Here is a 26,469-nt window from a genome sequence, read left to right as displayed (position 1 = left end):
CTTTATCGAGTAAGATGCGCTCAATGGGTTCACACTAGCAAACACCTTTTGAAATGACATCAATGTTGTGTTGGAATAATTATTAAATTACATAATAATTTCACAACCGTTAAACTGAATGTATGCATGGCTAAGATTTTTTTTTTCTTCTTTTTTTTTTTTTAAATACCATTGCCATAATAATGAAACGAAGAAAAAAAACAATAATGTTCCCTAATAAGTATTTTGTTTGTATTCCAGCCTCATTTATCGTGTTCCTCCGTGCCTTGGACCTCTATTATTGCCCAATTACTAATAAAAAACATGAACGGTCTGTGTAAAGGACATTTCCTTTATTATTATGAACAAACACTGCGCTCAGATAGCAGACAAACAAATGAATTCATACATCATTAAAAACAGCCTCTGACAAGTGTCTGTTTAAGGGAATCAACTACATGTCATACTGGTGAGCTGCTAATGGAAACAACTTGAATAATGGCGACTGACAATAATGAGAAGAGGGAGTTTTTCTCAACCAAACTCTACTCGCAACAGAAACTGATAAAAGTGCATTTATGGAGATATATTTGAGGAAGGACACACAAATATTATTCATTAGGGACGTCTGTGATTAGTGGGCGAAATGTTTCAGATAAAAATGCATTGTTTTAGTGTTTTCGTTCTAGGTTCTAGGGTGAAAGGAATACGTCGAGCGTGATTATGTGGCTCTTTTGACTGTTGTCTGAGGGTGGTTTTTTTTCATATTTCCATTTGACTAGCCTCATTCGAGAAAATTGTTTCGCCAGGAGCGTCTCTATTGACAATAAATAATTCTATGGAACGACTAAATTAACTTACTATATTGATCATGGCTGCCAGGAAATTGATCAGGATGGAGACGAAGATGATGACATTTCGCGCTGTATAGGTCTCGTTTATCCAACAGCAGGCTTTACGAAGGACCAGAGGCAGACACTTGTAGTCCTCCGCTGTCGTAACTAGGACCAGGCAGGAATGAAGGACGATGAGGACCGAGAACTGAATCACCATGGTTACCATTCTGCAAAAAGACAAAAGTAGAAATGATAACATTGTAGCAGTGAGATCGCGTGTGTAGAGATGGATTTTCCGACTCATCAAATCATACAGGGCGCCATGAATGTGGGATATTTTCTCAATTTTTGTGAAGAAACCAAACGGTCTTTTAGAAAACCTTGGTAATGATATGTGATGACCCGTCGTTTCCAAAGTATCCCCAAAGAAGGAGCAGGAATCTGAATTGATTTGGCATGCTTAACGCTACTCGCATTTGTGTGGTTTCGTTATAAAAAATATTGGCCCCACATGAAAACGACATTGTTTTCAACATTTCTGCCGTTGACGTGGACACGGACAGCGTTTTCAAAAAGTTGCCATGTGAATGCGAAACTTTTCTGAAATGAAAACACAAAAACGATGTTGTCTCGTTTGAAACGTTGTCGGCTAAACGCGGCCCGAGACTCATGAGAAGGAAACAGCAGTTTGCTGAGGTTTAAAGAAGCAATGACCATATTTGTAAGACTTTAAACAACAGGAGGGCATCCTGACGCTTGGTTTAATGTCCACACACAGAAGGCTTTCTATTCGCCGAGTGAGCTTTCTTACCTGGCAGAGGGAAGGAGGCTTTGGATGGTTGTGATGAAGATGAGCACGATGAAGGCGCACACCAAGTTGGACTTGAAAACCTCATCTCTCATCTGTGAGTACTGTGCCACGAAAGCCAAAAACAAAAAAAAAAGAAAAGAAAAGAAAAAAAAGAGAAAAGAAACAGAAAAAAGAAGAAGAAAAAAGAAGCAGGAGTGGGGGGAAGATGGGGAAACAAGTTTTCAGACAAATGGAGGAGACTCAACACACCCAGAATGCACTTATTAAACACACTAATGCACTGGCACGGATGCATGCAACAGTTCAACCACAAGCGTTAGAGAGAGAGAGAGAGAGACAGGAGCTGGTGGGTTAGCTGTGGGGTCCTGGGGAAGGTGCAAAGCTGACAAGCACAATGCTGTTAGCTGAGTCGGGGACACAAACGGCGCGCGTTGCGTCAAAGTAGGAAAACAACAAAGCTACACTAACGGTCGGAAGCGGCTTTGAAAGTTCTGAAATATGAACCGAAATAGTGTAAGATGAATTTTCTTAGTTCTCTAACACAGTTGGCCGATTTCACTTTAAGTAAATTGGTAAACTTATCATAAAAGTATATTGTTCAACACCTGACAAGATTTATCTTGATATCTGAGCTCGCGTCAAATAAATGTTCATTGAAGGGTTTGGGAGAATTTACATAAAAAGGCACCGGGGGGAACCACCGGAAGTGGACTTGGGTTTCGGGAGTTTGCATGTTCAGATTCCCACAGTGGACAGGTCACCACAGTGGATCCCTGAGCATGACCCTTGACCCTCATCAGCTCCCCAATGTGGCAGCCCAGTACATCCTGGAAAGAGGATGTTATATATGGAAAAAATGAATTTTCTCAAGGGTGTTAATAATGTATGGTTAGTTAATTATTAGTTTAAAATATTTCTAGATGTTACTGGTTTGTAATGTCCAGTAATAGTGCATAATTATATACTTTAATACCAATAGTAATAGCAGTGTAGTGTTCATGTACTGTATGCTTCCCTGTGTACATTTATTCACCAGATATATTTGTTATTTCCTCTGTGACAAATCCAGAAGTAGTTTTTGTTTTAACCTGAAGTAGCAGTTTCCCCTTTTCAGAAAATTAGACTATCATTGCAGGAGGTAAAAATGGTACATTTGCAGAATGAGAAACTCTTGAAATCCTGAAGAATTTCTGCAGAAAAGCCTGTTTTTGTTCAGCTAAAGAAAGATTTCTTTTTTCATCCCCACATGGAGCTTTTTATTTTGTTTGTACAATCCTCTCAGGAGGAAACTGTGGTGATTGATGACGTGGGCATTAGCATTTCCTAAAGTGTTGTGATTCAAGACTACACACTGAGTCACCGGTCTGGGCTAACTGCCTGACTCATCCCAGTCTCAGACTTTTCTCCCCCGTGACCCCCGCTGCCCCGTCCTCGCTCTGTCTTTCTCAAAGGGCGCTGGGAAATTAGCAAGAGGATGCTTCACGTTTCGTCACAACTTCAACAAATTAAAAAAAAAATAATAATATATATATATATATATAAAAAAAAAAAAAGAGATGAGGAAGGCCAAAAGCAAATCACGGCACATTGACTGAGGGAGTAAAGAGGGAATCAAAAAGTACAAAAAAAAACAAAACAGTTTTTGGAGGAGTTTTTGAAGATAGCGATGGGATTTGGGGGGTAAAAAACACAACTGTGAAGTAGAGAATGAAAAGGCCAACTCAATGTTCAAAGATGAGCTTATTCATGGAGCAACAAAAAAAAGGAGAAAAGGGATTCAAAGCTACAGAAGGGCACCGCATTCAGCTACAAAAAAAAACAAAACCCTGGTCAGGCACGGTTTATTGCCACCATAACATAATTTCTTTGTGATGATTATTTACTTACTGAATAAAATTACATGTTTATGTCATAGTGTGGGCTACTTGTTGTTAGTGGTGCTGAAAAATTATAATATAAACTGCAGCTTAAGATAAAGTCACGGATTGTAAAATGTATTTTTCCATAAATTTACTCTGGATTTGCAATGCTGATCATTAATTGTACACATTTTTAATGTCCAGCATTTTTTTTTACAAATTCTCTGCAGAAACACATGAAAAACAAGCTCTATTTAATATAAATGACAAAATCTCCTCTGCCAGCATAGAAATCTAGAGACATCAAAACATATATAAATACGTCAAAGTTTTGATAATTGTGAGATTTTAAATCAGAACAATGGGATATAAATGCAGTGCGCTCCCATAAAAATAAAAAAAGGACTGTAAAAGGGAAACGGGTCCATTTCATGGGGGGGGGGGGGGGGGGGGTCATGAGTAAACTGAAGGGGCTTCGGACTTCTTGACAAACCTCAATGTTTGGCTGCTTATATTTATTTACGATTTCACAGTCCAAGTCAACAATTTTAATTCAAGTTCGCATAATATTCAGATAAAAGAGTTTGTTGATTTTCTGTAACGGTTGATGCATATTAGCTTTGAGTCTGAAGAGTGTCACTGGAATACATGAAGAAGTAATTAGTGTCTCATAACTGAGGCCCCGTTTACACGACAACGGAAAGGTTTTGTTGCGTTTTTTTTTCTGAAAAGCTGCTACCGCGCACTGCGGCTGTGGTAAACTGTTTTATCGGACAATAACAACAACCTGCCACCCGTAATAGCGCTCCAACTTTGTTCGTCTATCCATATGAACGTCCGCGTAGTCACCATTGTTAATGTTTATAGCATATTGTTCTTTGCGCGTATGTGTGTCTGGTTTCATTACAGAAACAAACAAAAAAGGGGCAACTTGTGGGACCAACATGAAAACTTCATTTTAAACGCAAAAATGATTTCCACTTAAAACGTAAAGACTGCCTAATTCATGTAGCTATTACTTAATAAACAAACAAAAAAAACTAACAAACCTGAAACCTTCAATTTTGATCTGAAGGAGCAAAGCTTGACTCAGCAAAACATCAAGGCTAAAGGTTTAAAAATTTCCGAATAGTCGCGATAACCTGATCAAACAACTATAGACTGCGATTGAAAAATCATTATTACTTTACGGAATAAAATGTGAAAAATACTAAATGTCACTTTCTTTCAAGTAAAACATGCAGTGGTAAGAGAACCTAAAAGCCTTTAATGGAATGGAAGGAGAATTACACAGATTAAGTAGACACCCCTCAGACTCTGTCCAAATAGGAGAGAACATTGACCTTTGATCGGTAGTAGTGCAGCATTATTTCCTTGGTCTAAAAAACAAAAACCAAACGGGTCCTGATGACTCATGTAAATAAGGTAATACAATCTTTACAAGTCGAGTGCCTTTAGCTTACTCATGATGGGACAAAAGAATTGTTGGTCATTGCTTTTGCTTCTGAAAATCTTCATCTAGGAATAGATATGAAGGGGGAGAGAGAAATAATGAAATAAAAACCAAAAAAAAAAAAAAAAAACAGTGATCTGTCTAAAACCCCAGCTACCTTCTCTTCCAGGCTGGAGTCTTTAAACATCAGTGAGAAAGGCTTGATATGCTCTCTTCTCAACTTATCGCCACTCCGTAAGTCGATGGCGCTCTCTATTCGCTTGTTAATTTCCTCAGGACCAGAGTGGACATGCAAAGCTTGTGCGAGATGGTTTGGAAGCAGATTTATCGAATTTCTCGTTAGGGCAGCCAGAGTCTAGAGGGAAAGCACATGCACATAGAATGAACCTGCTTGTCCCCCCCTTTTTTTTTTTTTTTTCTTGTTTCATTCAAGATACAAATGAAAAAAAAAAAGAACAGACACAGTTACATTCATTACATACACGAAAGAGAAAACAAAAATTAACGGGAGAGGAAGAAAAAAGGACGATCAAAATGCAACGTTTGGCCGCCAGACGGACGGCACAGAGCAAGTCATGCGACCTCCCATTCACTCTCGCAGCATGTTCACGTCGCAATGTTAGTGGTGGCAAAGCTTGCAATTATGCACACATAACAAAGCTGCAATTTTACGTGATTAAAAAAGACCGCAGATGAAAACGCTGGGAAAAAAAAAAATTATGGAAATGAGAAATTATGAAGCATGAAATGGGGGACAGTTAAAAAAAAAAGACAAAGAAAAGAAAAAGAGTATAGCCACAAAATGTCTGGGGAAATGAGGCCGAATGTACGAAATGAACGGGACGATATTTTAAACCTCTTAGAGCGACCATCTGAAATATTCCTGGGAAATTAATGTATTAAAATGCACCAACATAAGCTCGTGAGAGCTGAGAAAGTACTGTCGTAAAGAGCAAAATGAATGGCACAGCGGTCTTTCTTCAGAAGAAGCTCCTCGGGCTTTAATTTACCACTTCACCACTTCCCTTCTCATTCAATTCTGGGAAAACAAACGGAAGGCTGAAACCTGCCTCAAATCTCATTTTTACAAACTGCTACGAAACCCCCACGAGAGGACTTTCCTGTGTACTCCTTCATTCTCCCTAAAAAGACACCCGCCTGGTAAGGGGACTCATTTTAATACCGAGCACGGTATCGGATATTTGTCGGGAAACTGTTGACTCATATGTCTCGTATGAGTGGGGTTTGTTGATTTCAGGAGGAGAAAAAAACTCAACAACAATGTGGAGAGAAAACTGAGAACACGCTGGGCAAAATGCATGTGTTTTGTTTTTTTTGGTGTATGAAAAAGGAAGGATGTTGCTGGAATGTTTTGATGGTTTGTATTGTTTGACGGTTGATTCTTCCTCAGCTCCATTAGAAGGGAGATTGAGATCACCTGGTGGCTGGTCGCAGAGCTCCGCCAGCCAATCAGGAGCACGGGGGATAAAGGGGACAATGAGAAGCTGGTTGCAAAGGAGTTTTCTCTTTCTTTTGTCTGGACAGAGGCTGTTGAGGGGAGGCCGGGTTTTGATTTGCGCTGCTGTTGAGTGAAATTAGGATTTAATTAAATTATTTTGTCAATACGACTGGAAAAGCCAGGATCCATTTGGATCCGCTTGACCAGCCCTCGGGGTGTCACTGGGGAGTTGTAAATCAAATGAAAACTGGCGGGCATCATGCATGTAATATTTGAAAAGTTCTCATTGTCTTAAATATATTTAAATGGTCAATTTTGTCACATTAAGGGGCCATTAATACGTTCTTGGTTCCACGTGGTGTCTGACAATTTGGCTCGCAAAGCAAATATTTATTTTACACATTTGGTTCACATTGGGAACAAAGAAAGTTCATGACAAATTTTACTTATTTATTGAAATTCTTTTTTTTTTTTTTTTTTTTGAATGATGATTACCAAACAAAGACTGAGGAAAAGTGATGCAGATCAGTAGCTTATAAAAACAGTGATACAAACTGCTTTTTATCAACTGAAGCCTCTATGTTCCTTTCCACCTCTGATGACACCATTGATTCCATTCCAATCCTTTAAAACCATTAATGTGATAAGCAATATGCGTGACACCAATACAAAGTTCAAGAAAATTATGAAAAAATACCCATAAGGCCACAATAATACAAAGGATATTGTGGCTCATTCGTATTTCACATACTTCTGAAATGAAAAAAGCTCCTCAAATGAATGTTTAATCTGATGAATTCTCGTCTTTTCCCTTTAAAATCTTAGTGAGGCTGCATTTATACAGCCGTGATTCTTTTTATCTTGACAGGCAGGAGAAGTACAGAGCTCCTGCTTGGTATCGTCAGAGCCCAACTTTAAAGTTTTAACATGAGAAGTGATTTCAAAACACATCCGAGTATCAGAATGTATTTATTTTTCACATAGAGCATTTTATCAAATGTTACTCGTACCTATACAATGGTCAGCACACGTTATTACCTTCACCAACGCAAGTTAGCCGAGAAAGTCATGTTTTTATCTACATATATTTATTTTCAGTTGGGGAAGTGCCCGTCCTAGTTTTATATTCATTCACATTCTCAGCATGTGCTAGTTGAATACTGATCGTAACATCTGGAACCTTAAAGATATTTGCCACAGCAGCTGCGTTATCGCCACGCCAATAGTTAATAGCTTCCTCAACTGAAAGTCTAAGAAATGACAAACATCTGAAGTTGCCAAAAATGAACCACAAACTATGTTTGGATGAGTACTTCCTATATTTCTCTGTCTGGGTTTTATACATCAGTTGATTGAGCTGACGGAGGTCCTGTTTCCACAACGTTACAAGTGAAAACGCATTGTCTTTGCGTTTTAGTTTCACAGAAGTTTTCAGCCACATTTTGAAAACAGAAAAGGCAGAAATGCTTGAAAATGATGTAGTTTTCATGTTGAGCCACTAGTTGGTGCAATTGTTTGATTTTTGTAATGAAACCACACACAAACATGCGCACAGAGAACAATACGTTCTAAACATTAACAATGACTTACACTTATTCCAGGTGAATCTCAACAATAAAACTACCAAGTCTATGGGGAACATTGACTGGGAGTCATGTCACACTAGTATGCCGTTGCCCCCACCCCAAAAAAAAAAAAAAAAATTTCCCACTGAGAACTTTATTTTCCTCTAGCTGATTTCAATTATGCTAAACTCATTAATGTGGAGTACATTGGGTGGGAGGTGAGCTCCTCGAGGACGCCACGTTCACTGAAAACAAGCAGGTAAAGGTGGCAAAGGTCATATGTGAGAATTGGAGTCACTTCCTCACAGTCACTGACATTAGCTCTGCATCATTACCAGCGAGTCAACGCAGCCACATTGCAACTTCGACCAAATTACCCTTTTGGAGTGTCTGTGACCTATAGAGCCTGCAGCCATTAAATCACCTAAGAGAGGAGACGTACACAAATCCAATATATTTCACCCAAATGAGTCTCTCATCTCTTGATTCATTCAGTGCGTGAAGGCATAAGATCTATCATACTCATACATCATCATACATTCATTTTCCGTCCCTGAATTAATTGATGTTCTCAGGAAAATCTTAATTTCTGAGTTTTTTTTCATTCAATTTTTCCATAATCAAAAGCATCACCATGTGTGAATGTACAACTAATCAGAGCTGCTGAGTTTACGAATGGCACACATTTAAAGGGTCATCACTTAATTATTTTCACTCATTAGGAATTCTGGGGGTTTTTAGTCATGCGGTCAAAGGTGTTATCCCATGTCTGGCTTGCACAGTTGTTTCTAGTTATGCTTCATGTCTGCAACGTCATGATTTTCAAACTTTTTGCACATTTATTATGACTGGCTGTAACTTTCTTATTCGTCAGTTTCTGTATTTTTCCCAGCTCTGTTCCCAGCTAAAGTTAAATATCTGATGCTTGTTCTGTGACATTTGCTCTGCTGACTGTCTATCTGTGTGTGAATACGTGAACATATTTGTATATAAGAATTTATATGTGCCACATTTACATGTAACAATGTCTAATTGTAAAACTGTGCCTCGTGATATAGTATAGTGCACACATATATTTATTGATTAGGGTAGGAATGAAATATAGAACACTTCTTTATAGTCCTTTGTTGAACTGGAATTTGCTTGATCTTTTTTCTTATTTTGTTGTTTTCCTATCATTAGTTTGTCATTGCGTTTCAACAAAAAATTTGTATTGTATTTTTTTCTTCTGTTGTATACATGTTCGAAAATAAACAGCCATACTGACATTTAAAAATAGTTTGTTACTACAAAATATATAAGACAATAAGATGGGATATAAATTATATACAGAAGCAACATTTTGTCTGCATATTAAACAGAGTCTTAACTGGATTTGAGTTTGCACACAGGCGCGATAGAGAGCTGAACTGAGCCTGAACTTGAACTCGGCACAATCCTGCCTTGCATTAGAATGAAAACATGTGGCCTGCGTGTCAAGTGATTAACATAATGTATCATGAGCAGCCAGAGCAAATGCAGGCTTCATTTTAATGAAGACAATCGGCTGTCATTTAGTTCAACTAAAGAGCAGAAGTTGCTCTTAAATAAAACATTTCCCAGACCAAGTTCTGGGAGTGACCTCTGTAGCTAAATCTAGTTTATTTTTTTAATTAGAAAACAGTTTTTGAGAGAACATAGCCACATTTGTGTTGTGAAACAGGAAGAATTTTGGAGCTGTTGATTAGAAATCTGCAGAATCAGCCAGCTGTGGAGGCTTCACCGGAGTCATTATAATAGGTCACGTCACATTTTGAAGTTTGAATCGTTGGTCTGGAAGCATATGCATCAAAAATAACATTTTTAAAAATTCTGCTCTTACAGTTCAATTCAATTCCACTTTATTTATATAGCGCCACATGCAACACAGTCATTTTAGTTGCTTTAAACAGAGAGAAACCCAACAAATTCACAATTTGGTAGAACTTTCTGAAAATGTTCTGACAAAAACAAGCAACAGCAACCACTAGTGGCCCAACATGAGAACCACATCGTTTTCAAAACGTTGCAGTGGAAATGCGAAATTTTCCTGAAATAAAAATGTATAAACAATGCGCGTTCACATGAAACGTCCTGTAAATGGGGCCTAAAACAAAACGGGCGAGGACGTCTTGTTCCCGTAGAAGTCCTTAACATTCTGCAATCAGTAAATTAACTACATTTCTTTCCAGAGATGGCCTCTGTTATGTTACAAAGTTTTGTCAGTTTTTCTAAAAAGTTCGGTTTTAACGAGATGCTTAATGAAACAAAAGGAAGTGTGCTGTCCTGAACAATGGGCACTTTGAGTTGAAGTGGTCACTTGAAATTGAGTCAGGCAAGACCTTGACACAGCGGCAGAGCCACTCAGTCACTCTTGTGCAGACTCTGCTTGCATTAATGTGAAATGGTGAAATAAGTACCCGGGTTATTTTGGAGGCATTGTTGAACAATGGGAGGGGCTTGGGACAGATCATCCTTATTTCTGCTTTGTGCATCACACATGTCCAATAAATAAAATAACATGGTTGAATATATGTAGAGACATGGGAAGATCGCATGGAGTCAAATGTCAGTTCTGCTGTCTGTTCATCCACCCCAGGCTCCTTCCTTATAATACCGCCATCTGACTTCCTCGTTTCCTTTAATCATGATTTATCAAGTCATCAGAGTCTACTTCTATCACTTGGATGAAACACTGGTTTCTACTTGCAGGAGAATATAAACCTCAGTAAACTTGCCTTCTCTCATTAGGACTATTCAGTACTTCAATATCGAGGAAGTGTGTGTGTGTTTTAGTGGCTTTACGCGCTATCTGCGGCTCTAATGTAAAAATTTTTGGCTTTGGGCTACAGATTTTGATATTCAGTTCAGGTCGATGAGCAAACATGGTTGAGTTGACATCATAATAAATCAGGTCAAGTCATGCTTACAGGAACGACTCTCCATTTTGTAAAAACACATTATTCACTCTTTTGCTTATAGCTGAAAGCAAAGATGAACGCTGCCCTCGCATCTTTGGGTCAAATGTAAAGCTGCTGCCTGAAGACTGTTGGCTTGACTTAGCATAAAAGACTGGAATAAATATGTCAACAACATTGCGGACTTGTCCAGTGCTGCTTAGCACTTTTATTTCACAATCTTTGCCCAAACATAAAATCTCACAGGGAATTATCAATAGACTGGGTTGAAGTAACTGGTGAACATCTTTGAAAAAATAAGGATAATTTCTCACTTTATTAGTTTGTCATCACATGTAAAAATAAAACCTTTTTCTCCCAGAGTTCATATGGGAATTTTTCACACCTTAACCTATAGAGTCACACAAATCAAAATGTTCAGTATTGTGGAGAATATTACATCATAATTAAAATAATTACTGTCAGGATTTCCGTTTATTAAGCAAAGATGTAACAAACACGTAAGATCCTTTTTTCTTTTTTTCTTTTTTTTTTTTTACAAATTCATTAACCTCCCTTCTCTGTCTACAATTCAGCCTATGGAAACCTGCAACTCCTGGCTCTAAATAAAAAAGAAACCATATTGTGTGCTGAAAGAGCCCCTTTTGTAAAGAACAGGCGTCCCAGAAAAAAAGCTCTGCATCGAAGACGGGGATCTAAGCCTTTATAGACCACTTTATAACCTCAACAAGTTACTTGCCCTCCTCCCTCGATTCATAATACAAGGCCTCAGAAGGGGCAAGGATATGAGATGTGCTACCGTGATTGCTTTTGGCGTGCACGTTCCCAAGGAAGCGCACAGCCTAAAGGGCACATGCCTCCATCTCTGGCATTTCTTTCTACTAGCTTCTACAGTGTTTCCTAAAGCAGTGTCTGACTATGGGGGTAGTGGGATGGGGCTACATGTTTAATGTATATTAATAACAGAACACATAAACCGTTGGAAATGCCAACATGTAATTACAGGAAAAGGGCAAGTGGAGGTGGGGAGAGTGCTATCATTTGACAGCATGACCACATACAGTAATGTCAATAGGATTTTAATGTGCTAGATATCGCACATGTCTGGTCGTGTGACAGATTAACTGGTGTGTTCCAGCCAGAAAGTCTAATTTACTGCAAAATGTCTTGTTTGGAACTGGTGCTCTTCAGAGGATTTCAACCAGGCAGTTATATAACCCGCACACATGCGTCAGGCAACTAGAAAGACCAAGGCAAAACAGATGGATCAGCACTTTTGCTCTCTATATTATTGATGACAAGGGGCCTATAACTAGTGAACAATGTCATGTGCAGAGAAACTAGTAGTTTCAAGTCAGCTGCAGCCCAACACATGAAGAATGGTTATAGATGTGCCTGCCCTTTCCCCTCATGCCAAATGGGGTTAGGTCACCTACTCTACAGGATTAAGCAGGTGCAGAATATGGTTGAATAGGTAGATATCAAGTACACTTTGATGTTGAATCGGTATATGCTGTTTTTCCACTTGAGTGCCTTTGAAGAGGTGGTGTAAAGAAAAAATATTGTTGCTGGGATCTCAAACGTTCATCCACATCGTTTCAAATGAAAGAATCACAAAGCATCAGACCTTGAGAACAAAGGATGTTCTATAAGTGAATGACTGAATTCAAACAGTTGCTTCTTATTGGTTAACCAGGCAAAACTCAGGGACGCCAACCAGCTCTTCACCATCCATTCACGTTTTCGCTTTGGATTTTACAGCAGTTGGTGAAAAGGAGCAACCAAATGTTTGGATTCCACATCTTAGGTCACAGTTCTCAGTTGGCTCGATAAGTGAATGATGGTGAATGCGTGTCTATCTGACACTCCGAAGATCGGAGCCAGCAGTTTTTCTCCCTGCAGACATTGAGATGATCTCCAGGAAAGACGGACTCAACAAGGTCCAGTGGTCACAAGGCAGTGTTGCCATAGAGGTTAGAGAAGTGGGCCTGGGAATCAGAGTTTTTCAGGTTTGAATGCCCCGACTGACAGCTTACCAATGTGGATCCCTGAAATAGGCCCTTGACCGCTCTGCATCGCTGCTCGTTGCATGCATAGTTTAGGTTAACTCTGAATAGGATGGGTTGAATGCAGAGACGTAATCCCTTCGAGGGGAATAATAAAGTATGTTTTCTTTCTTTTTTCCTGCTCCCAAGTCAACAGGATGATTGGCACTCTTCCAAGCCAAGGACAAACAGCCTACGTGGCCCCACGTGCCTCAACGGCTCAACAATGCAAAGGACACATGTTTCTTGCTTCATACGAGAGCTTTTCTGTTCGTTTGTTTAACCGTGGCTGTGCTATTCATTTAAAGTGCCACTGAGTTCTTCAATCCTATTGTTGATTGTGAGTAGATGTTTTATTAAAAATATGAAAAATGTATTGTACTTGTGTGCTGACTACATTCTTCTAACGAGGACAATGAGGAGCAGCAGCGAGTGAGTCCAGTTCATCTGCAGTCCTCTGAGGGAAAGAAAGCGATCATTGTGTCCACATACAAGGCCTCACTTTGTGAGCAATAGATTCAAACTACATTGTTTGTATGATTACTATCATTCACTTTTGATCTAAGACAATGACCACTGGATTGAAGAAGGACACCAGTTCATCGACTGACTACTAAGGATGGATGTCGTGGTCACGTTTGCGGTAACCTTAGAAATGTCATCATTTTTACTTAAAAGAGATGGGATGATCTACATGGTTTCATGTTGTCTGTGCACCAACCTTGACTAAATACCAAACTTAGAACCTAATATTTTGGTACTAAAACATTTCTTGATCAGTTTTTTTTTTTTTTTTAAATTTTGATTGAGGCCACACAAAGGCCCACACAACTACTACAGCATTAATCAACATAGAAAACAAACATGGAAATGAAACCTTTTGGAGGGGCGGTTGGTGTTCACAGTACAGGTACATTAAGTAACTGGGTCTTCTAAGGAAACGCACAAAACTCCTGCGAGGTGAAAGCACTGTGACAGTGCTGTGAATCATGGGAGCCAGCAGGTACACAGTGAAGCATGAAAGAGGTAAAGACAGAGCCATTCAGCCAGTACAGACTGCCCACAGAGAGCTGGAAGTATGATTTCAGGGCTGGGACTCGGGAGTGGTCTTGATACATGTTCTGGGTTTGATAAAAGCAATCAGTCTCACATAGATCATAGTTCCCATAATCCCTCTGATGAGCATGACATGATGTCATGTATACAGTGTTTTCCATTGTGCATGACTGGATGACAAGTCTATATATACTCTCAATACTACTTCAAGAATGCTACTAGCACAGACCTGTTACCAATTCGCTTGTGCTTATTAGATATTATACTCATCTTTATGTTAAGCGTGGTCATGTGGTCACATATTGGGTTATTGCTCTTTCTTTCTTTAAACCCCTGTTCAAACTTCTCATCGATCCATCCATTCTTCTCTACTGCTTCAACTGACTTGAGGTCATATGGGGCTGAAGCCAATCCCAGTCGACTATAGAGGAAGGGAGTGTGCACCCTGAACAAGTCAACCATCCATCGCAGGACAAAGAAAGAAAGCCAGTCCAAAAGTTATACCTACAGGTAATTCAGACGGACTGGTTAACCTTAAACGTATCTTGCTCATCAAATCCAATCCTGGAGAAAACCCACACACATAGAGAACATGTAAATGGTCAAGTAAAGCACATTTATTTTCTTGTACAGCCACAAAATTTCAGTGGACGTTAGGCATAATAATCAGAATATCCACAGAGTTACACTGCGTTGTCTAACTAAGGGTGCATGACAGCACAAGCACAGAGAGATGGACAGTTATGCAAACTCACATTTACACTGAGGGACAATATTTTAGGTCACCAATTAACCTCAAACGTGCTTTTCGACCATAAATGTGTTGATGAACAACCACTTGAATTAAAGCTAAAGTTAAAACGAGGGTAAACCTTGTTTAATGAGATTGTTTACCTTTTTCGAGATTATACTTGCCCCAATTCACCACAAAGAGATGAGAAAAGAAGCACTTCTTTACAACAAAATAGTCCAGTAAATCAAGGTCGGATATTATTTTATATTTATATTTCACACTTTTACACTGTTGCTATGTTTTTGCTTCTGCAGGCTGTTCCCTTGTGTTTAATGTCAACGTGCAAAATCATTAGCGGGCTGCAGAAGAGTGGCATCATTATTTTCATCAAACCTTGAGAAAAGAATATGAACAGACATAATGGATCTATACTTCACTCACAGTGAAACCAAATTTAAAGCCAAACAGGGAAATAAGATTCAGAATATAACAATGCAACTCCCAAAACTTGAATCCAATGAAGGGGAACAACCAAGATTTTACCTTCATAAGAAGGCAGGCATGATGGCAAACACAAGGGAAACAAGACACAGCCGGGATACCAGAAAATAAATCAAAAGAGACTGAAATGAACTGAAAACAAAGGAAAGTGTAAAATAGGAAACAACAAGGTGTTTAACAAGACAGAAATACCACAGGAATCTTAACGGCCGATAACACTGAGCACAAGCTGGGGATACACACACTAGAAAACACAAAAATAAAGAAAAACAACTGTCGAATGCTGTTACAGATACTTAATGTGTCTTTTTTCCCATATATTGCTCTGGCCTGCTTATAGCCCGTAGTTACTATTGCGCAGCTCAACATCTCACTGGACCTTTCAATTTGACAGCACTGAAATAACTTACGTTTGCATAATTGAACACAATAAAATATGTACACGCTGTCTGTCTTTCTCAATTTCACCTACTCCTCATTATTTGTTATTTCCTTGGTCTTGCGCGCACGCGCGCACACCCTGATATCCTGAGTTCCCTCTTAATTCACAGATGCCGAAAACTGGACCCGACTAGCAGGATGGGCGGACAGGGACAGAAAACCACGGGGGAAACTCCAACTCCAAGTGGAGTCAAATGACTACATGAAAGATGCTTCAGAACTCCTCGGAGAAGCCTTTGATATGCAAAGAACCCCCTCTCCAAACGACTGTCCTGACAGGCTTTCATTGTGGCACAAAACAAAGACGTGGCACTTTTCAGAAATAACATTTCTCCCAATCCGAACGCAACGTCTACATCAAAAGCTATAAGCTCGACACGACCTCCACAGAGGAGGAGGAGCTGCACGCAAACGCGCATATACACAAGGGGTAACATGGAGTTCAGACTCAGCTTGTGGCTGCAAGATGCAAATAAATGGAGGAAAACTGTGGCTGTGCATATTTGCACAGACAGAGGAGGGGAGGGGACATTTCATACTACACGTGACAAATTAAGACTGAGATTTTTATTTAAGACATTGTTGATTGTTTATTAAAAAAGTAAATTTTCACTATTTGAACAGCTTGGAAATCTGAATTCTAAACCGAAATTATCATCACCAACATGTAGAAGATATTTAGTAGCTTGAACAGGCAATTCCAGAATAACATAAGCAGCTGAATTGGCTGCTTGAGGAAAGACAATGTGCTCTGCCACCACCTCACCATCCACTGCAGGTTCTTCCTGTTCTCCACTGTGGAGCTAGAGAAGCACACATGCAGCACTAAGCCAGGAGGCTCTCTATGGCTGACCTACTGATGACTCGGCGGGGGTGGGGGAGATAAGCTTGTTTCAGCTTCCTGAGGAAGTACAGTCTCTGCTGGGCCTCCGTTACATGACGAGAGATGTTTGCAGCCAGGTGAGGTCAGCTGAGCGGTAGACAGGAAGGACTCTATAGTCGATAAACAAACATAGCTTTCGTGTTTAGAATGGGGTATCCCACCAAACAATCAGATCGATGTCTTCTACTCCTGTTTATGTTTACTTCCTTGACATTGTATATTTAAATTCATTGTGTGTCTTCATGTTATCAGGTTCGGATTGATAATACAATAAGTAAAATCCAGAGAAATGAGGAGATCGAAGAGATGACAAAAGGTGGGGTGATAAAGAGCCCAAAATCCTCAAAAATCCTAATAAATTCTTACAAACTCAAAATATCCAGTACAACCTTTAGTGCACTATTTCATACCAACCCATTTCTTCAAATAAGCAGCAGCCCTTTCCACAATAGACTGCCAAGCAGTGGAAGAGCCAAAGGCTGTTTCTCACTGTTTCACACATCAGGGTTTTCCTCTCCATGAGGTGTAGATTACACCCCGAACAGCCACGTCCAGGGTTTAGAAATAACCTGCCAAAGTTTGATTGTGAATTACAAAGAAAACTGAGCTGGCTCCCTCCAGTTTCTCTTGAGGAGACATGGTGACACTGAACAGCTGGAAACGGAGGCAGCAGCTCGTTTCTGGTGGAGGAAAACCCGAGTCCCGGCACGGGCGGTGTTTTTTTGGCTCTGGGCGTCCGCCAGCTCGTCTCCTCCAAACCAATTTGAGGATGCAAATGTGTCCTGAATACGCGGCTTTAATCTCGCTCCAGTCTCAGCTGTTATGCACGATGACATGTCTTTGATTGTCAGGGGCTGCAGACACCTCGATGGATGACTTTGTGAATGAAATGTGGCTGTGTGGACTTCAGACCAACATTTTCTTTTCTGGAATCGAGCCCAGGAAGGTGAATGAATAAATCTTTTGAACTGCTGCATTGAGAAATGTGCAGACTGAACTAAAGCAAACGGTCACACACAGCGCGGGGTGTGTGCGTATGATAATTATGTAGATTGCTTCTTGTGGTCGTGTCACATCCATCTATTTTATTCTTGTGATATGTCACACGCCTGATGGAATGAAGAAAACCATAGAGGAGGAATATTGAGGGTTTTTGACTATAGATGACGAGGGGAAAAAATAAAAATCTGCCTTTTATAGTAGAGGAGTAATGAATAACATTAAAGGTGACCACACATTTTAGAGAGTAAAATTTATAAATGCAGAGCCGTCTCTCCAGGGAGGAGCATAATACTAACATCCCATTAAAATGGTGATTCAATTTAATATTTTGATTTCTAATGCAGATGGGAATCGTGTGGAGGAAGGGCGTGGTACAATTTGCAGTGACAGTGCCCGGAGAGGTTTTAAGGAGACAAGGTGAAATGAAGGCCTTAAATAATCACCTGCAATCTCAGCTTGAGTGAAAATAAACAATAAATAATAAACGGGAACTAAAGAATGCTGATTCAGAGATTAGAATTGATCAGCATGACCATAAAACTGTGCAGTAAATACATTGGAGAAAGGATGTTAGACATGGAGGAGAAAAACGGAGGATTTATGGACGCAGTGAAGAAGGTGGGAGAAACAGTAGCCGAGGCAGAGGAGAGGGCGAGATGGAGATGGATGATCTACTGCGAAGGTAATCTGTAAAACACGGTGACCAGGAAGTTCTTTCTCTCTGCAGAGCTCCACCTACCTGCAGCTACAGTAGATCAATCCATTTGTGTTTCTTTTAAAGAGTCCCCTAAGGAAAACACTTACACTCAGTCCGAGCAACAAAAGGAAGCCAGACCTCAAGGACTCATGATCGCACCGATATAAATAACTTTTAGGAGTGTTACAAGGGAATGCATATCAGAATGATTTCTATGCTGTTTTCCACAGGAAAACCCAGTAAGACTATAGCGAGATAAAAAAAAATAAAAAATCCAGTGTATCCTAGTACATGGAAAACTCTTAAATAGGCCTCTCCCTCGGTTTTTTTTCCAAGTGGTTCTTGACAAAAGAAGCTTAAACATGAGTTTAGGTGTTCCAGACAATACATGGAAAAGATCAACATGCCTCTCGGGAAAGCCGAGTCGCCGTTGTTTATTGTTAGCAAATGCAGATGAGTGAGGGCGGAATGAGGAAGGTGTTTGTGTGGACAACACAATCAGAAGCTCGTCACTCTCAAAAAACAGACTGACAACACACAGAGACGCGTTATCACGCTGACACATTCTCTCTCCAGAAACCCATATAATAGTTCCCAGGAAGAAGAAGAAGAAGGAAAAAAAAGAAACATACCACAAAGACAAAAATGACCAACAAACAGGCAAGACAACTCAGAAGATCCCATGCACTGCGAAAAACATCCCCATCCCGAAAGGCAATTTCATTCCGAGATAAGATTTAAAGTGTTATTTTTCACAAACTGGGCAGGATCAGATCATACTGCTGGTTTCAGCTTGTTTGGGCATTTTCCTAAACAGCTAAAACTTCCTAGAAGGGGCCTGAGTGACAGTGTGTCCTCCTGGAATTCTTTCTTCTTCTTTTTTTTTTTTTTTTTTAACCTTTTATTAAACGCACACTTCTAAATCAAAACAACACTTCAATCCTAATCCACAGAAAGACTTTGCAGTTAAGATGGGTCTTCTTCACAGTGTGATAAAGTGCGTTATACGAGTTCCAAGCAAAGGCGGGACTTACGTTCTGCTTCCCCACAATGTTGTCAAACGGGAGCTCGGGGCTCCACGAGGCCTCGTTGAAGGTGGTGCTGCTGGCCCGGCGGTCCACCGAGCTGGCCGCCTCCTTCATGATGTCCTCCGGGAGCGTGAGCAGACTCTCCTCCGGCTGCTTGATCAGGTACGTCTCGATGTTGTGTCGCCGGAGGAAGTCGTTGCGGTCCTTCCCATGTCCTTCTTCCACCTCGTAGTCACCGTTCAAACAGTCCAAAGCAGCTTTGGAGATGTGGATCCTCCTAATAATAATAATAATTAATAATAATAAAGTAAGAGCAGAATAATCCAAACAAACTAGCATTCATACATTTTGACAGTCATTTAAAGGTACTCAGGATAATGTGTTAGCAAACAGCTGCCTCCTTCCATGTGCTGTTGTTTAATCCTCTCACTGATGTTTATCTCTTCCTGATGAATGCAAATCCAACATTGATTCTTTTTATTTATTTATTTATTTTTTGGAGTGCTGCTTTGGTCTCCATGAAATCCCCAAATTTTAAGCTGTGTTGCTGCTGCATGTTCCTCCAACATGAAATCTCCTGTTTGTTTATATGTTGTGGTGTTTGTCAGAGCTTATTCTCTGAAACCAGCAGCCCTGGAAATGTCCAGAAATGACACTTAGAAACTAAAATCTGAAGCTGAAAAAAGCTTCAAAATTAAGGGAAATGTTGTTGGGATTGATAGTGGATTTGTGACATATGACGGAATGAAAGGCAATATGTTTTGCAGCTAGAAGGATTTTCTTTAGTTTTAAGAAACCTTGACTTACTTTGTACTTGACAGTTTGATTGTGGCTTTGTAAAATATACAATTTGAGACAAATGTATTATTTCTTTTGGAAAATTGTGAGATTGAGCAATAAAGTAGGACTTTTGTTTTTGGGATGTAATTGTGTTTTGTTTAATATATTCTCAAATTCTATTTATGCATAGGTGGCAAGGGACTTTCGATTTTTAGCTATCTTTATACCTGAATTTACAGTTTTTATGAATAAAACGGCTGGCAATAAAAGTTATTGATACTGAAATATTGACGAATGCATGAATGATCAGCTTAAATGAATAATGGTGATATTTCATGACTTCTTGTTCCCGTTTCAAACATAAAAGTCCTCCTAAAAAATGTTTTTTTTTTTTATTATATAAAGTTCACACAGGATATTAACAGATTTTTTAGTTTTTGTTTCGAAAATAATTTAGTTTCTGTTTTAAAACTATGAAACAAGTTGACATGTGTACATGTGACCCTTGTATAGCACCACCATCACCAAAACAGTTTTAATATGTTTCAAAAATCAATTATGTATCAATATATCGTAGTTTAGAATTGATTTTTAATCAAACTTTTGTACTACAGTCTTTTATTTCAGAATTATCTGGACTCCTGCTTGGGTAAATAATGTGAGCACTTTTATAAACGCTTAAATTATTAAGTTTTTCTAATCAGTACAATCTAAAGTGGAACAAAACAAAAAAGTACGCTCTCAAATTCAATTAATTTAACTGGAAAAAAATAAAGATGGATTAGAGAGCGACACAATATTTGAATTTCAATTTAAAATCAAAGTTTGAATTAGACAGATTCTTTTTAAATGATCGTGAGTGTGAAGAGAAGTTAAAGGGTGAAGCATGGATTAGTTTGATTTAAAGTATAGGGAGCAAGGTTTTTACAGTTTGCTTTACATTTTGCTGCCTATGTTGTAAGTTACAATGAAAGAAACTAAAGATTGAATCTTTAAAGTTATATCTTTAGCCCATTATAAAAGTGATTTCAGCAGATAAACGGGTCAAACTACAATGTGGCTCACGGCGAGTTAACCCTTTAAAGGCAAACGGGACAATCAAATTAAAACATAGATTATATCCGACTGCTGTGTTTAACTGCCTCAACAAGCAAAATTCCAATTTCCTTCCCATCCGTTTGGCCACCAGCGCAACATCTGTGCGGCACATGTTCGTCACGTGTTGGCCAGTGCGGCTCCAGAGCGCCTGAGCTCTACTCACCCCGGGATTCCTCCAGACTCCAGTTTGTTGGCGATGTCCACGTCCCAGGACCAGACGTCAAACTGCCACTTCCTGAGTCCCAGCACGCCGCACAGCACCGAGCCCGAGTGGATCCCGATTCGCATGTCGATGTCGTGTTTCGTGCGTGATCTCACGTACCTGCGAGAAAACAAGACATGGAGAGTGGGAACAGCCTGATGCGGTGGCATTGATTTTGGTATCTACAACATAGACAAGAGAGGCTGCTTGGAAGATCTCGAAAATGACTTTCAGATGGTAAAGTCATTCTGTTGCTATGGATGTGGTAGGAAACAACAAAATCCTACATGGATTTTGGTATTTGGTAAACGATTTGATTTGTGGCGTTGAGTTTCAAGTGTGTCAAATTGGCTTATTTAATTTCATACGCAACTTTTTAAAAGTCTTCTTTTTGTTAGAGCTTATTTATTTCTCACAGCCTTTAACTATTTGACATTGGATTATAATCTGAATGTTTGACTTTGCCTGATGTTCTTCTAACAACCAATGATGTATTAATGGCAATAATGGAACACTTCCAATGTAGTAAAACACAATTTAGTAGTTTCCTAATCTGTTATCCTAACAACATTTTTCCACTTATCTAATAAGTTATTATGATATTGAATTACTATTAAAAAATCTTGTGGCTGGAATAGTCATTATATTGATTCATTGAAGAGATTGACTGTGCAGCACTCTCAATAATGGGGGTAAAATGTAATTTTACATTCTAATCAAGTTATTGGCTTTATGACTTTTAGAATGACCAACAGTATCATGTTAGTGGGGTTGTAGGTGTTGTGATGACAAGTGCACATGTTCCTGGGCACTGGTTTGAAAGTATTTCAGGGGTAACCTGGAGTCACTCGGTGAAATACAGCATCTGTATGCATTTATTCAGCAAATTAATATACATGAAATTGACCTTTGCGTGAAACGGAGCAGGGATAACGCTGTCCGGGAAAACACTGTTCGCAAATCCGCCGCAAAACAAACACAATACATTCCACGCGTATCAGCACCTCTTCTACAAAAGGAGTGAGAAACAGTTTCAGCCGGCTTTTCACGCTTGTTAATAAATTTGTTTCTTATTTCATACTTTATTATCCCCCAACACAATGAACGCAGGACGAGCTGGGGCTGATAAAAAGTCTGCGAGGAGCAGACGGCGATGTCACGCCCATTCCTGCCTCCCGGTCTCATTTCATGCTTCATAACGGCAGCGGCGACGGATGCGAGGTGAAAGGCATCCTGGGAGTTTTTTGACAGGTGCTTAAAGTCGGTCGAGTGCTAAACAACACCTGGGGTGGAAATGAACTCAAACACACTGCGACGAGGAGGAATAGAAGGACGACGACGTGATGCTCCGTTGACTTAAGTTCTTCTTCCCCCTGGAGAAAAGTTCTGGATTCAGCCGTGGGGGTTTTGCATTAGTGTCCTCGTTCGCAACATGTGTGACGAAAAGTGATCGGCAGCGATTGCAATGTCGACAAACAAAATGTGTCACTTCCAATTGGGATCTTTATTTTAATCCTCCATTTTTATGAGTTCGTGCAGAATTTATACGTTTCGGTCACAATTCCATTCTCCTGTGATGCGTCGGCTTCCTCACATATTTGTCCCATATATTTTAGTCGGTGATCAACAGAGAACAGCGAATCCCTCCTGCAGGTTCAATAACTAATTTCATCCACGTTTAAGACGATATTATACCCTCACAATTTGGCTCTTGTCATACTTTTATAAATCCTTACACACATCAAGTTTGAGGACCAGATATGCCTTTGCTACCTGATTTATTTCCGCCACTAGCAGCGGTAACGGCACATAGATAAACAGAGCTATTCGTTTAACCTGTAAGTCGACATAATGTTATGGCTGACCGGTATAAAATACATACTGGGAATCGTAACCTACTTTATTCAATCCAGCATCGAGCACCGGGGATAATTAAAATGTAATTTTATTGGACTGTATTAAGGACAGAAATGTTCTTTTCGAGCCGATCCAATTTCATGCTTTATACAAACTTAGCCAATTCGCTTACCAGGCATATAACAAATCAGTAATATCTTTGTATTCAGTGCGGTGAAAACTATCGCTGCTTTTGCAATCATGGTTGGCAGAGTAATTTGCAGAAAAACGGTTTCTGCTCATTAACAGTGCAATCAGAAAGGATAGCATACATGACACACTTGTTAAAGTGCCGAGCTTCTTCTGCACTATGAAAACACACAAAAGAAAACCCACGTCCGCTCGTATATGGATTTGGTTTCCTTTGGTGCCTCTTAAAATAAAACTAAGCAGTGGCTACAAACCTTTTATACTGTATTTGTGATGTGAAACTTAGTTCTCAGTAAATACTGGCATATGGGAATAAAGGCATCTATTACATACTTGATGAATTTATCTCAAATCTTTACACAAACAGGTTTCTGATTTGAGTTGATTCTTCATGGTGGGATCTCAATCATTTTTTTTAATAACCCGCCCTGTTGTGAACTATTACTCATCGTTTGTGTGGTTTGTGCTTTTATTTGTGTTTTTCTGTGCAGCTGCAATTTAGAGATGGCATCTAAAAATGATAAGAAAAACCATGAATGATTTCTGAGGGATTCACTAAATATAATCATGCCACCAATTAGCCACAAATGGGCATTTTGGGAAAATGGGAGGAGAAAAATATCTATCTATCTATCAATTTTTTTTCATTATTGTTTCTACATCAAAGACCTGCTGTACGAGGAACAGTGAACGGCAAGGTGAAACTACACCAAGAAAGATAAGAGCAGATTTGTCCAGGGCCTCCTGGGGGAAAATATGTTTATTTTTGTAAAGGATTTCTTTAATGTTGCAGCGAAGCAGCTTTGGTGTCAATGTGTCTTTATTTCAACCGATCTGTAGCAAAGTACTGCTTTGCCACAAAGCTGGATGTGTGTTTCACATTGAAATCCAGTTCAAAGTAAAAAGGAATTCATGAATACCGATAACCCCAGCACCCTGTGGTTTGATCCTTCACCCTCATGGATTGGCAGTTCAGTTCAATGATTTGTTTGTCTTGTTTCCAAGTATTCGGCCGCAGGACTCCAAATCATTTCTCCAAATTGCTCCATTATGAATGAGCATTTGCAGATATCTGACATGTGTTTTTTTTAAGTGCTCTTCGATGTGAGTAGTGCCCATTTATCTTTAATAACCACTGGAATCGTCATAGCAACTTATTTCTGATAGATATACATTGTTTGCCACAGCAGGTTTCTCTACTTGTATTTGTAATGTAGAAGATGTGATACACTTTGAGAAGCAACAAGGTGAATACAGATGTCAGATACAGTTTACAGTCTACAGATACAGATGCTGAATTCTGGGAGTGGAAGCATACGGGAACCAACGTTTAGGTCATTTATAAGGGAGACATGAAATATGCATGTTTTCATCCAAATTTCTAATATTTTTTTTTCCTCAATCCTCCATCAATCTGCAACCGTCAGATATTCTATGTTTTTTTGTTATCACATCCATGAAAAAAGTAGATAGATAGATAGATAGATAGATTCTGTATATTTATGTTCCCGAAAATGAGGTTCCTGTAATGCCGAGGAAGTTTCCAAATTGCTCTTTCAAAGAACACTCAATAGACGGCTCACAACCAACATGCTCACTACATCAAACCCCATCATTTATGTAGACAAATTACGATGGAAACTTTAGGTGGAAGAGCGTGTGGGGAAATGGAAACAACAGATCACTGGATTCGGTTTCATGATTGCTGCATTGTTCCTCCTCATTGCAGCACTGATGCTGTCAACACTCTCAGATGTCTGTGCTGCTTTGGGAATCTGTGCACACAGAGGAGGAGCCTGGAGGGACAATGTGACATGAAAAGGACAGGTGCATGCCGGCGCTCTGCAAACAACATGAAGCTAGTTATTGTAGTTTGGGCAACTAAACGGCTCATCATCAGCTGTAGAAGCAAAGGTCATGGAGGTAATTAAATGATTTAAAACCCCTTTTGATGGTCTAAAACTGAATATTTGAACACACAAATATAACGATATCTGCTTTAGCTGAATAGTTGTGCTCTCCCGAATAAAAATGTGACTGGGTGTGAGTGTCTTTTGGGTTAAGTCATTGCAACTTGCATCACAGACTCCGTTCTATCAAGCTCACGTTCCGACATTCACTGTTCCAAGCACATCTTGCCAATGTCGGGTACCTTTGTTTTCAGGACTTTTAAGCTCTTTCTGTATCTGGATTCAAAATAAGTTGCCGAAACCAAGCCTGACTTCTGCCCTTTGCATTTGGGTTCCCCATTCATTACTTTTCTTTGTTTGATTAAATTAAAAATCAAAAATCTGAGAACCAATCGGAGAGTTAGTGTGGTCATAATGAAAATGTTTTCTTCATCGTCTGTATGCTATTGTTCACTGTCTGTATGGCCATGGTGCTTTCCAATTGCAAATGAAGTCAAAATGAAATGACTCTTTTTTTTTTTTTTTGTGGTGCTTGACAAAGAAAAACTGACGACCGTCACTCTTTCAGCACCCTTTGTCGAGTTTATCATAGGAAAGACAGACGAGACAGAAGCACCACTTTGAGACATTGGTGGGAGTCAGTCAATCTGTAGGCCTTCAGCTCTATACATCAAAACAAACTTCTTCACGTTCTCCACACACAGGCCATACACATCCTTATCTGAATTCCAGCTATTTGGTCTGCTTTGCTCTCTTCATGAATACGTTCCCTGAAGGTCAGCTGCTCAGAATTGCGATAGGGAGTCCTCTGTGTAGTACTGCTCTCTGAAGTCTCTAAGATGTATTTCTTAACTTAATATTTAATCACACTCAACATCGTCCTTCAGTCCAGGATACCTTCTAGTTCCTCTGCGACCTGGATCTCAACATAACAGCTCCCAGTGAGTGCACAATCTTTTATCCACCCTTGCCATGCTGGTGTTTTACGAGATGAAAATCACAATAGTATTAATTTTAATGTTAAGTAGGGAGAGGATGCTGTGAAGAAGTCAGACATTTTTCATTCTGTAATATTGGTTTTGACGTAAAAATGCATCACTTTAGTTGCAGATCTTTTTAAGGACAAACTTGAAGAAGAAAGTGCTGAAT

At 39.4% G+C, this 26,469-nt stretch overlaps 1 protein-coding gene across 1 annotated transcript in view; it reads right to left on the bottom strand.

Moving 5' to 3' along the window:
- adcy8 (adenylate cyclase 8 (brain)) overlaps positions 1-26,469 on the bottom strand; it is a gene marked incomplete at both ends in the record, with an annotated part of 92,915 nt that overhangs the window by 25,281 nt on the left and 41,165 nt on the right. The window contains 5 exons of the mRNA XM_080485963.1: positions 841-1,042; positions 1,627-1,727; positions 5,096-5,293; positions 19,291-19,561; positions 21,326-21,484. Coding sequence (XP_080342089.1) covers positions 841-1,042; positions 1,627-1,727; positions 5,096-5,293; positions 19,291-19,561; positions 21,326-21,484 — 931 coding nt within the window. The remainder of the gene's footprint in view (positions 1-840; positions 1,043-1,626; positions 1,728-5,095; positions 5,294-19,290; positions 19,562-21,325; positions 21,485-26,469) is intronic.

The sequence above is a fragment of the Lipophrys pholis genome (genome assembly GCF_963383615.2).
Source record: "Lipophrys pholis genome assembly, chromosome: 1".
Lineage (NCBI taxonomy): Eukaryota > Metazoa > Chordata > Actinopteri > Blenniiformes > Blenniidae > Lipophrys > Lipophrys pholis.
The sequence above is the reverse complement of the archived record's forward strand: the minus strand, read 5'-3'. Positions and strand labels throughout refer to the sequence as shown.